Genomic DNA, 13,426 nt, shown 5'->3' on the forward strand with positions numbered 1-13,426 from the left:
ATGATAGTGGAGAGTGCAACCAGAAGTTATGATTCTCCTCATCTCACACATGCAGGAAGCTTTGGATCATCTGGGAATGACTGGGACACACACACATTTACTTCACACCGATCGATTCCCTAATCAGGCGTGGCAGAGTGGACGCGTTCTAACCCAGACCTGACACAACGAGGCAAGCGCACACACACACACACACACACACACACACACACAGACTCACGCGCACAGACCACATGGCCTCTGGCAGAGACAAGAGACAGGTAATGAAAAGCAACAGCCTGGACAATCTGGCTCGAACAGATTCACAGAGCTGCAGACACAGTCATGCAAGGCTTTTAACACACACAGACAAAAGACAGAGCAGTGTAACTGCAGAACTTTTAAGCGCTTTGATTTTATGTGATTCAAAGTCATGACCAAACACTGATACATCAATAAGATAAATTAAATGAACATTTATGCTACATTTGGTTGAAAAGCGCCATGGGATTTAAAGGGATCATTCATGTATAAATTCAAATTCTGTCATCATTAACTCATCCTCATGTCTTCTGAAATTTATGGAGGATCGTCTCGCTGCAGCCCACAAGATCCAGGGGGCGTGGTTGGATCCAGATCCAACTCCTCCCACCTTACATATACCTAAACCTAACCATCTCTACCCCCTGATGCCTAAACCCACCCATCTCCTCCCCTAATCCTACCCATCTACACTCCTAAATCTATCAATCTCCACCCCCTATGTGGATCCAGCCACGCCTGGATCTTGTGGACTGCAGCGAGCCCTACTTGAATTTATGACTGACTTTCTTTTGTAAAACACAAAAGGAGGTGTTTATAACAGATTGTCCAAGGTGCTCTTTCTAGTGGTGGACCAAAATAGATATTTTAATGGCCGATGCCGATATCGAAGGGATCAGAATGTCAATTGCCGATACCATAAACTAATGAAGACGGAGAATGGTAGCTCTTGTCCATATTATGTGCTGGCATCCTCTGTCCAGTCAAAATAGCAGAAAAATGCATCGGCCACTGCAAATAATAAAAAAATGCCAAATAATGACAGATGTATCAGCCCTGGTCACATATCAATACACCACTACTCTTTTCTAAGTACATTTCAGCCTTTTTTCAGCATTTTCTTCTGATAAAAAATTGTGATTAAAATTTTAAATGTTTTTTTTTTCTTAAAAAATTCTTAATTTTCAAATGTTAAACCATCAAGGGCCAGATTTACTAACAGCTTGCACCAGTGCAAACGGTCTTTTAGCGTTAAAATAGTACTGTCAGGATTTACTAAAGACAGTAATTTTTGCGCTTGACCTTATTGAATATGTATCTGTAGGAGTTTCCCTGTCAGATGCAAAATTTATGAGAGGAGAGTATTAAAATGAATCACGCAACACGATTTACTAACGTTTGTGCTCCTCAAATTACTGGTATTTGTGCTTTTATTATACACCCCCAAAAAAGCATGTCTTAAAGCAGGTAATTTGTGCTGTTCTTAGTAGACTGTGCTGGTCATTATGAAAATGATCTGGCTGCGTCTGTTTTCTTTAATGTGTGCATTGTCAGTAAATCATCCGCAGAATTATCCCTTCATCGCCTTTTTATGGAATTGCGCTCTAATGCTAATTTGTTTAGTAAATCTGGCCCCAAGTGTTTATTTTTTATTGAATGCTTTTTGTCATTTTAGAGCCTGACAGTCTGTGGTGCCTGCCCACTTTCATTGTGTAAAAATGAGAAACGTGAACATTCTTCCAAATGTCTCCTTTTGTGGTTCACAGAAAAAAGTAAGTCATAATGGTTCGGAACGACACGAGGGGGGAATAAATGATTCATTTTAACTTCTCTCTGCAGAAATCTGTCTTTTCTAAACTCGTAAAAAAAACACACATCCAATGTCATTTAATTCCTGCCTGATATTATAGATTCATGTGGTGCTATTAAAGGGAAAAGAGAAGAAATAAAATGACAGAAATGGGGAAGGCTGGTTGTAAAGTGCATAAGATGGACATATTTGCCATGAGGGGCATAAGGCAAGATGACAGTTGCAGTAAAAGGCATGCAGCGCAAAAATACGGGGGAGAGGGGCTGCTTGTTAGCTGCTGTAATCAGACAGGTGATGGCGAGCAGGTTAAGAGGTGTGTGGAGGTGATGGGGTCTCGGTGTGAGAGGGTAATTGGTATTCAGGCCTGATCAGATGTGTGTGACATTCAAGTGAATGTGAACTCCTACCAATGCAAGCGACGGCACCAGGCTTCTTCAACCCACTAATTGCTGCATAAATATTCCAATTAGACGACAGGTACTGATGAAGGAGGATTTTGCTCCTGATGAGAAAATGTGTATGTGAAGGAAACAGATGGAAATGCAGAGAGGCAAATGTTAGGATGGGCATATGTGTGTGTGGACAGCTGCCCATCTCCCATGTGCTCCCTGCTGGGTAAAACACTGAAAGTTCAGGAGGAGCACATTCACATAAGCCCTCCAATCTAAACACTAAGTGGATTAAACAGCACTGCCTCAGTCCATTTAACAACTTTTTCCACTTCTGTTTTCCACATTTTTTGAAAGTGTTTTTGCCCTATCATGTCACCAATGTGAATGAATGAATGAATGATGCATTTATATAGCGCTTTATTGTGTATTGCTGTACACCCAAAGCGCTTCACAATCATGTGGGGGGGTCTCTCCTCAACCACCACCAGTGTGCAGCATCCACTTGGATGATGCGACGGCAGCCACAGCACAACGGCGCCAGTGCGCTCACCACACACCAGCTACAGGTGGAGAGGAGAGAGAGTCATTGAGCCAATCAAGTGTATGGGGATTATTAGGAGGCCATGATAGACAAGGGCCAGTAGAGGGAATTTGGCCAGGACACCGGGGTTTTACGAGAAGTGCCATGGGATTTTTAATGACCACAGAGAGTCAGGGCCTCGGTTTAACGTCTCATCTGAAAGACGGTGCTTTTTGACAGTATAGTGTCCCCGTCACTATACCAGGGCGTCAGGACCCACACAGACCACAGGGTGAGCACCCCCTGCTGGCCTCACTAACACCTCTTCCAACAGCAACCTAGTTTTCACCGGAGGTCTCCCATCCAGGTACTAACCAGGCTCAACCCTGCTTAGCTTCAGTGGGCAACTGGTCTTGGGCTGCAGGGTGATATGGCTGTGGCACTAAGTTTCTCTGCTTTCTCTGCTAACCTCTTTAAAAATGAACACAAGGAAAATGTTTTACACTACCATAAAAAGTTTTTTTTTATTTTTTATGAAAGATGCCTCGTATGCTTACCAAGCCTGCTTTTATATATATAAAAAAAAACTAGAGTAAAAGATTCTGAAATACTGTTTTAATTTAAAATAACTGTTTTCTGTTTGAATATATATATATTCCTGTGATGGCAAAGCTGAATTTTCAGTCTTCAGTGTCACATGCATGATCCTTCAGAAATTATTCTAATATGCTTATTTGGAAACAAAATAAGCATATTTCTTAGAATTATCAATGTTGAAAACAGTTGTGCTGCTTAATATTTTTGTGGAAACCTTGATGCATTTTTTCAGGATCCTTTACCCAACAGTTCAAACTAACTGCATTTATTTGAAATAGGAATCTTTTATAACATTATATATGTCTTAACTGTCACTTTTGATGAAAAATTAAAGGAGATACTTTTACTTTTTATTGGAGCTTGTCAGTATAAATCACCATCCGCTATCTCTGTTTGGAAAACAGAAGCCTGGACACACTGTCATATCTTTTTGTGTGTCATGGAAGACAGAAAGTCATATGGGTTTGGAACAACACGAGAGTAAATAATGACAGAATTTTAATTCCTTTCAGTCTCATCCAACAACATCTTGCCTGACAGAGAATGTGATGTTGAAAATCTTCCAAATGTTCCATTTGCGATGTGGCTTTGTAAACACATAAGTGTGTCCTAGTTCTAATTGGAGTGCACAGGTGGAAGAGAGCGCAATCACTGCGTTAGATTAATGAGGGTCACTCTCTGGTCCTGGGAAGAGGACAGATTACCTGCCTGCAGTAGGTACCACGACCCACATTCATGCTCTCAGCCAGTCTGTTTTAGTCATTGGATTAGCAGGAGTCACTGCTCCAGGTATAGACTTAGGATAACTTGTCAGAGAGAAAATAGAAAATCCTGGGATGACAGCTAACGTCATCTAACATGGCATGAAGGGTAGAGAACTTTATGTGCCAAGTGAAACAAGATGCCAAAGGAATAATGATGACGACTCTAACAGAACTGTAGTGCCAGAACCCCCTAAGCAACTGAAAAATCACTGCAATGACTGCAAAGTAGCTTTTTGAATAAAAAGGCCACCAACAGCCATTTACACTGTTTAATAAGTAATTTAAAAACTATTTGTTAGAACAAATGGTTTTGATGGTTTGAAATCATCATCATCATTATTATTATTACTATTATTATAAAAAATATATATAAGACAAATATTTCCAACTGATAATAGCTACATTGTGACACTGTCACATAAGAGACATGTTTTACCACTCTATTTATTGCATTTGATTTTATGTATATTAGAGTTTAAACTGGTTTACATGTTTCTTAAGTCCATTTTATTCCTCTTAACATCTTAGTGTGTGTATGTCTTTAAGAATTGTATGGTTGACCTCTCAGGTGACCAGTCACCTGACAGGAAGCAGGAACAGTATATAGAGAGCAGCATGGCCAACAAAAGGAGGCCACTAACAGCTACCCTACACACCTGGATTGTGGAGTTTTCATTTCGTGGATTTACCTTTCCAGATTCACTTACAGCAAATTGGATTATCACTCATTTTGGATTGTACATACACTGGTGGACTCACGTTGGGATTTTATCAGCACACTAGGATTCTTGGACTGTTTATGGGGTATGGTGCAGTGAACTATATTCTTTTACAGACTGAGATTTCCTGGATTTATTGTGTTGTTTTAAAGTCCCGTTCATAACGTATTTCTGTTTCATGTCATTCGTTTAACACTCACAGATCTCTCACACAGACAAATCTGACCCCTTTTTAAACTTTGTAACCCAGCCTGTTAGGTTTGATTGTTACAACATGATGATGATGATGATGATGATGATGATGTTGATGATGAGGATGATATGATGATGCTAATAATAATAATATTATTATTACTATTACAAATTACTATTACAAAATAAATGTATTAAATTCATAACTTATGGTTCTGGTACTGTAACTGATAATAATAATAATAATAATAATAATAATAATAATAATCATCATCATCATTATCATCAGTTACGGTATATCAACAGCACTATTTGTCATACAATTAATACTGAAGAGGCAGAACAGATTCCAGTTACTACTACTAGAAATGTTTTAATTTCTATTTTAATATGATGCTAATGAGAATAGGATTGGAATCTGTGGTGAGAAAGCAAGGGATCACGTAGGATGGAGAAATAAAGGGGAAGTTGAAAGACTTCCCCGCAGGTCCGCTTAAGCATTCTGGGATAAATTGAACGGACCTCTGAATGACCCTGCTCATTAGTGGAGCAGAGGGAGGTTAAGGAGGAGCACACAACTGTGTGTGTGCTTGTGTTTGTGAGAGAGTGTGTGCATGTCTGTGTGCAAGAAAGAGGGACTTGAGCGATAGAGAGAGGGATTAATGAAGAGGTTAAAGAGGGGAACACGTCTGGTGGGAAGGGTCAGGCTTTGAGACTCAGATGAGTTATGGGAAAGCTGTTCCCATGACCCATAGAGTTCATTTGTGTGGGTATGTGAATGCATGCATGTATTAAAAATGAAGTCAACTGCATTCAAAAGTAGACACTAAGAAGACCCCAATGATTAGCTGAATTAATTCTAGGTGGGGCTTGAAATAATAAGTATAACAAGACTCGAGAGCATGGAAATATCTCTGTTGTGCAACAGCGGACAAGCTATAAAATCCCAGAAATGATTCAGATCCCAATTCGCACACCTTCACTGAGCATAAGAAATAAACACTATCCTGGGAATCAAGCACATCGTTTATTTCAGCATGGAATAAATTCAGGTGCCAATTTATTTTTTCACTTTTTTCAATTTGTTTTTGTAGCGTAATCTTCCAAACCTGTCTGAGGAACTGTTTTTATCTAAATAGTGAAAGTCAATAGAGTCCAAAACAACATTAGACCAGTGCTTCTCAAATTGTTTGATCAAATGCCCCCTGTTGTAGTACACAATATTCAAAGATACGGCAAGATATTTCCAGTTCCCTTCCAGGAACTTCGAGCTGCGTCGAAACGCATATGGGAACGCCTTCAGCGTGACCAGGCTCTGAATATGATGTGTAATCAGTCAAACAAGGGCGAGGCGTCACGGGCGGGGTGACGTCACGACCAGGAAGCATATAAGCACGTGCGGCGGAGCCGGCTTCAGCTTTTTGTCATTCAGCGAAGCGCTCTGTGTGTGTCAGTCTTATTTACTGTTGTTTGTCCTAGTTTTAAGTGGAAAGCATTCAGTATCATGCCAAAGCCAAGGGCAAGCTCAGGGGTGAAGCTTTCAGACCATGTTTTGAGTCGTGTGTGCATCCTTGCCCTCGCTATATCACGAGCGAGGACACACACGATTTGCGCGTGGTCTGCCTGAGTGCGGAGCACGCAAAATCGGTCTCAGCACCCGGAGGGCTCTCTTCGAGAAGGGAGCCTTCGCGAGCTCCCCACGCGGTGCCGGTCCCGCTGCTGCCGAGGCAGAGCGGCGGCTGCACTCGTGGGGCTCGCAGGCTGATCTGGCTGGCGAGTGTGAGACGGGCATGTCCCTATCTCCTCCCGTATCAGCCAGATCTGGCGCCCCGTCTCTCGGTGTGGAAGCTGTCTCTTCCCCCGAGACGAGGGCTCAATGCTTCGTCTCTCTTCCTCTGAGGAGGTTGATGTGACGAGCGTTCACGAGGTTTCGCCGCCTCTGTCACCCCAATATGATATAACTATGAGCTTTGTAAGCTGCAGTGTTTGCAGAAGCATAAAATGAATAAAGCCGGTCCCGCTTCTGCCTTTAAATCAGAGAGAAAAAAAAAGGCAGAGCGGCGGCTGCGCTCGCGGGGCTTGCAGAGAGAAAAAAAAGAGAAAAAGGCTGATCTGGCTGGTGAGAGTCAGACGGGCATGTCCCTATCTCCTCCCGCGCCTGATCTGGCGCCCCGTCTCTCGGTTCGGAAGCGGTCTCTTCCCCCGAGACGAGGGCTTGACGCTGCGTCCTCCGAGGAGGTTGATGTGACGAGCGTTGACGAGGTTTCGCCGCCTCTCTCGCCCCAGAGAGCTACTTCTACACAGGAGCCTTCCGTTTTCCCCGATCTCCTCACCGAGGTGTCGAGATCGCGGGAGAAATCTTTTCGTCCCGGCCATTCGTTCCCACGGGAACTGAATGAGCGCGGGTATGCGGCGATGCCGCGGGTTGAACAGACGCTTGCGAGCTATCTGTCTCCCTCTACGGCATCGCCTTTGAAGGCTCCTGCTCTGCTTACAACATCTTTGGTGGGCAGAGGGTATGCGCGCTCTCTAAACTCAGGTGGCTGCTGGGCGGGCGCAGCCTCCTCTGCATACCAGCTCCTCACGCAAAAGGTCCTGACGGGCGAGCCCCAGGACCGCGAAGGGCGACCCCTACTGGGGTGGAGTGGCTTGCACCGCGGCACTCGGTGACCACTTCACCTCGGTGCCCTCCAGGGACTTGTCTGCTGACCCTGCCGCTGTTCCAGGGCACAGCCGGTCCCAGCGAGTATATTTCTCAGGTTTGTCCGCCCGGCAGCGCGGAGCCGAGAAACTCGCCTCAGCCGCCAGATTACGCGTCTCATTCCGGTGCGCCGCATCGAGACAGCGGTCTGGCCGCTTCTCTGAACCCAGAGGTCAGTCTCGAGAGACTGATTCCCTTAGAAGATCATTGGGCAGCGAGCTGCCGAATGTGTCTCTTTGGGTCCTGCCTTGCAGGGTCTGGTTCGTTCAGAGGTCCTGACGGGTGAGCCCCAGGACTACGGAGGACGACCCCTACTGGGGTGGAGCGGCTTACACCGGGGCACACGGTGACCGTCTCCCCTCGGTGCCCTCCAGGGACTTGTCTGCTGACCCTGCCGCTGTTCCAGGGCACAGCCGGTCCCAGCGAGTATATTTCTCAGGTTTGTCCGCCCGGCAGCGCGGAGCCGAGAAACTCGCCCCAGCAGCCAGGCCACGTGCCTCCTTCCGGTGCGCCGCTTCGAGACAGCGGTCTAGCTGCACCAGAGGTCAGTCTCGAGAGACTGATTCCCTTAGTAGAGCATTTGACAGCCTGGCAGCGGCTGCCGAATGTGTCTCCTTGGGTCCTGCAGACCGTAGCGAGAGGCTATCGTATTCAGTTCGGCGGGCCACCCCCGCCGTTCTGCGGGGTTGTTAAGACTGCGGTCCGCCCCGGGCAGGCTCTGGTTTTAGAACAGGAAGTTGGTACTCTGCTGAGGAAGGAAGCCATCGAGTTGGTTCCTCCTCACGAGACCCAGTCCAGTTTCTACAGCCGGTACTTCATTGTTCCGAAGAAGGATGGAGGGCTGAGGCCCATACTGGGTCTGCGTCTACTGAACCGCTCAGTCAGAAAGCTGAAGTTCAGGATGCCTACTATCAAGCAGGTCGTGACTCAAATCAGGTCCGAGGACTGGTTTGTCACGATAGATCTCAAAGACGCATATTTCCATGTTTCCATCCTTCCTTCTCACAGGAAGTTCCTGAGGTTCGCCTTTGGGGGCAAAGCGTACCAATATCGGGTTCTTCCCTTCGGCCTAGCACTTTCACCCCGCACTTTCACCAAGTGTGTGGATGCGGCACTGGCCCCGTTGCGGCTTCAGGGCATCCGCATACTCAATTATATCGACGATTGGTTGATCCTCACTCAGAGCGGTTGGCGGTTCGGCATCGAGATGTCGTTCTCGCCCACATGAAAGAACTGGGGTTGAGACTGAACGCCAAGAAAAGTGTGCTTTCTCCGGTTCTGAGAATCACTTATCTAGGCGTGGTGTGGGATTCGACCACGATGCAGGCACGATTGTCCCCTGCTCGGATCGAGTCGATCCTTACTACAGTCAGGAGAGTGCGAGAAGGCCAGTCACTCACTGTCAAGCAGTTTCAGAGACTGCTGGGGCTCATGGCAGCTGCGTCCAGCGTGATACCTTCTGGCCTGCTGTACATGAGACCCCTACAAGTTGGCTCAAGACCAAGGGGGTCTCCCTGAGGGGAAACTCACTCCGCGCTGTCAAAGTGTCACGCCGTTGTGTCCGTGCCTTCGACATGTGGAGGAATCCTTGGTTCTTGTCCCAGGGCCCGGTGTTGGGAGCTCCTTGTCGCCCGCGTCTCGCTAGCGACGGACGCTTCCCTCACCGGTTGGGGTGCGGTCATGAGTGGCCACCCTGCCCGCGGTCTGTGGAGAGGTTGCCACCTGACGTGGCATATCAATCGGCTAGAGATGTTAGCGGTGTTCCGTGCACTCAAGAACTTCCTCCCAGACCTGAGAGATCACCACGTGCTGGTGCGCACCGACAGCACGGCAGTGGTCTCTTACATCAACCACCAAGGAGGTCTGAGGTCGCGCCCCTTGTACAAGTTGGCACACCAGATCCTTGTGTGGTCCCAGGGCAAGCTCTTATCTCTGAGAGCTATGCACATACCTGGGCATCTCAATGTGGGAGCAGACATCCTGTCGAGGCAGGGGCTGAGGCCCGGGGAATGGAGGCTTCACCCCGAGGTGGTGAAGCAGATTTGGGGTATTTTCGGCCAGGCCCAGGTGGACCTCTTTGCGACTCAAGAGTCAGCACAATGTCCTCTCTGGTTCTCGCTGACCCCTCCAGCTCCTCTGGGACTGGACGCTTTGGTACAGACGTGGCCGAGGCTCCGTCTGTACGCCTTCCCCCCGATCGCTCTGCTCCCTGGAGTTCTGGCGAGAGTGCGCCGGGACGAGGTCAGTCTACTGTTAGTAGCACCGTTCTGGCCGGGCCGAGTATGGTTCTCGGACCTGATATCTCTCCTCGACGGCACTCCGTGGGAAGTGCCCGTCAGGAGGGACCTCCTCTCACAGGCCGGGGGCACCGAGGTGCACCCTCGCCCGGAGTGATGGAAGCTGTTGGTGTGACCCCTGAGGGGGCACAGCTCATAGCTTCCGGTCTGTCAACCGAGGTTGTCGAGACCATCCTCCAATCCAGAGCTCCCTCTACGAGGAAACTGTACGCCTTGAAGGGGAGGCTCTTCACTTCTTGGTGCGGGGACCGCCAGCTCGACCCAGTCAACTGCCCCGTTGGTGCAGTACTGGAGTTCCTGCAGGCCCGTTTCTCCGCAGGGGTAACCCATTACACTGTTAAGGTCTACGTGGCAGCTATTTCGTCATACCACGCCCTTACCGGTGGCCAGTCAGTGGGTAGACACCCCCTGGTTACACGTTTCCTCCGCGGTGCGCTGAGGCTGAGGCCTCCGGTACGATCTCGTCCCTACGTGGGATCTGGCTGTGGTTCTGGAGGCTCTGTGCAATGCACCTTTCGAGCCCATTCAGAAGATAACTGAGAGACTCCTCACTATCAAGGCCGTTTTCTTATTGGCTATCACCTCTCTGAGGAGGGTGAGTGACCTTCAGGCCCTGACTACGGCCTCTATTCACTTTGCGCCCGGTTCGGCGAAAGTATTCCTCTACCCCCGCGTGGGGTATGTTCCGAAGGTCCCATCGGTCGTTCCACAGCCGGTCGTACTGCAGGCCTTCTGTCCTCCTCCCTTCGGGGAGCCAGACCAGGAGAAGCACAACCGTATGTGTCCAGTGCGAGCACTAGACGCATACATCCACAGGTCCTCCCTGTGGAGAAAGCGGACCAGCTGCCCGTGTGCTATGGTCCGCCTAAGAGGGGTCTTCCTGCTACGAAGCCCTCCTCTTAGTAGGTGGATTGTGGGTGCCATGGCTTTGGCATACGAGGCCTCTGAGCTCCCCCCGCTGGTGGGAGTCAGAGCGCACTCAACCTGAGGTGTGGCGGCCTCCAAGGCCTTCTGGGCAGGTGTTCCATGCAGGACATCTGCAACGCAGCTGGGTGGTCCACGCCCCTGACTTTCGTTAGGTTCTATGACCTCGACATCCGAGCCACTCCCGGCTCCTCTGTCCTTTCGTCCTGACACCAGGCAGGGACTTGTCAGTCTGGCGGCGTTGGTATCTCGTTCCCATATGCGTTTCGACGCAGCTCGAAGTTCCTGGAAGGGAACGTCTCAGGTTACGTATGTAACCATGGTTCTCTGAAGGGAACGAGACGCTGCGTCGCGTTGCCACACTTCCGGCATCCCTGCCAGCGCTTGCTTCATGACTTGAAGCTGAAGCCGGCTCCGCCGCACGTGCTTATATGCTTCCTGGTCGTGACGTCACCCCGCCCGTGACGCCTCGCCCTTGTTTGACTGATTACACATCATATTCAGAGCCTGGTCACGCTGAAGTCGTTCCCATATGCGTTTCGACGCAGCGTCTCGTTCCCTTCAGGGAACCATGGTTACATGCGTAACCTGAGACGTTTTTCTGCTGTAATATGGCAAAGCTGCTTGTTTTCAAACATGTTTACTTATTTACCTAATTAAGTAATGTGGTTAATTGATTTAATATATTACATTAATTCAACAATTATTTTTGTGATTACAGAAGTGTTATTCCCTAAAAACATAGAAAGAAATACCACTTCAGTTTATATATTGATTTTTTGTTTATTTTTAGCATTTTAATTTAGATAAAAGTAAATTATTTTAATATATTAATAACAAATGTTATTATTACCTCTCCTGTAAAACCACCTATTTTTTTCATAGCGCATTATATAATATTTGTGTGTAATATTAGCCTGAAAAGAATACAAAAAGTCTTGATCAGAAATACTTTTACAACAGAAATTTCAATAAATAATGAATTGGGACGCACTGCTTGTTACCCACAAAATGACATAGGACAGATACTCTCAAAATCAGCCATGATTTTTGCAGTATTTTCAGCATCCAAGCCACTGAAGCTGTGACTGTTGTCCTGCTCTGATGGGGTGTTCTCGGAGGGCAGATAGCTGCTCTTCAACTTGAAAAGGTCACAGACAGCTAAAGGACAGGCTGATCATTAAGTTGATTCTAAAAGCACTGTTTGTTACAGTGCAAGAATGTCTCTTCACAATGTTGCTCACAGAAAACTAGGGACCATCCACACCAAATATGCTCAGACACACCATAGCTGAGAACTAATTATATTCTAACGCAGGAGAGACCGAAAGGGAGGTTGAGAAAAACACTCTTCATGGAATGGCAAGCACTGATCAACAATTCTTTGAAAGAAAATCAGACGGCAGCAGCTTGTTGGAAGCACACTTGCTTACATGTAGGAGACGTAACTGACCTCTCTGTCGATGCCTGTAGCGATGGTGCTGATCTCTCCCGTGGCTCCGTTAATAGTAAACATGTTGGGAATGGGGATGTGTGGCGTCTGGCTCAGGATGCGATAGTGCACCAGCCCATTTGCCGTGGTGCTGTCATCGGCGTCAAAGGCCGTTACCTGCATTACAGAAGTGCCTGCAGAGGAAGAGAGGTAAACAAGCGTGAATTAAAACACTAATGCATGCATAATCACTCCATTTCTGTCTTAAAGCAGCTGGGCCTGTTTGTCCGAGTCGCTAAGAACAAACACGCACAAAACAGTGGCTATTTGATCAGTCATTCAAACTTTTTGTGCTGCTCCCTGTGTCAGAGCAATGTCTAAACGTCACAACGGACCCCGGGGTCTTTCTCACCTAAGCTGTCTCATCTGCTCGGTAATGAGGGTCCGTCTGCCTCTGTCACTTTCATTATTTCACAGTCCTGCTATAGCTGTCGGCAGTGTTAAATTCAAAATGAAATTACTTATAAAATGTTTGTTAAAGATTTTATTATTTTATTAGTTTTTTTTCATAAATTTTTTTTGTTATTATTTGAAGGATTTTTTTCCGATAAAATGCATTGTGAAGAAATTTAACTGTTGCAATTTATATTAAACATTTAAATATTACATATATATTCAATATGTACTTCAATATTAAACCTACAAGTTCAATTAAATATTTATATAACATTAAATATGTATATCTTACATATATTTATTATATATAAATCTAATATATTTATTAGTTATCTATATTACACTAGGCTGCAGGGCTTGACATGAACTTTTTTGCTCACCGGCCACTGTGGCTAGTGGTTTTCCAAATTTACCAGCCAATCAGCATTTTCACTGGCCACAATTTTGTTGTTGGGAAATTATGTTTTATATGACTTAATACTGCATACAAAATGTATTTAAATTGATTTCCATGTCATTTTTGACCTATTTAAAGGGCATTTTTCCGTAACTGTATCAAATTCGTACATTTTATTAACAATTTCACTTAATATAATAAGAT

At 46.4% G+C, this 13,426-nt stretch overlaps 1 protein-coding gene across 1 annotated transcript in view; it reads right to left on the reverse strand.

The window, feature by feature from the left end:
* The window catches only part of LOC306854969 (cadherin-4-like), a gene marked incomplete at both ends in the record, with an annotated part of 253,169 nt that overhangs the window by 34,606 nt on the left and 205,137 nt on the right, over positions 1-13,426 (reverse strand). Inside the window, one exon of the mRNA XM_079393318.1 lies at positions 12,391-12,563. Coding sequence (XP_079249444.1) covers positions 12,391-12,563 — 173 coding nt within the window. The remainder of the gene's footprint in view (positions 1-12,390; positions 12,564-13,426) is intronic.

Source organism: Barbus barbus, assembly GCF_936440315.1.
Source record: "Barbus barbus genome assembly, chromosome: 35".
NCBI classification, from domain to species: Eukaryota; Metazoa; Chordata; class Actinopteri; order Cypriniformes; family Cyprinidae; genus Barbus; species Barbus barbus.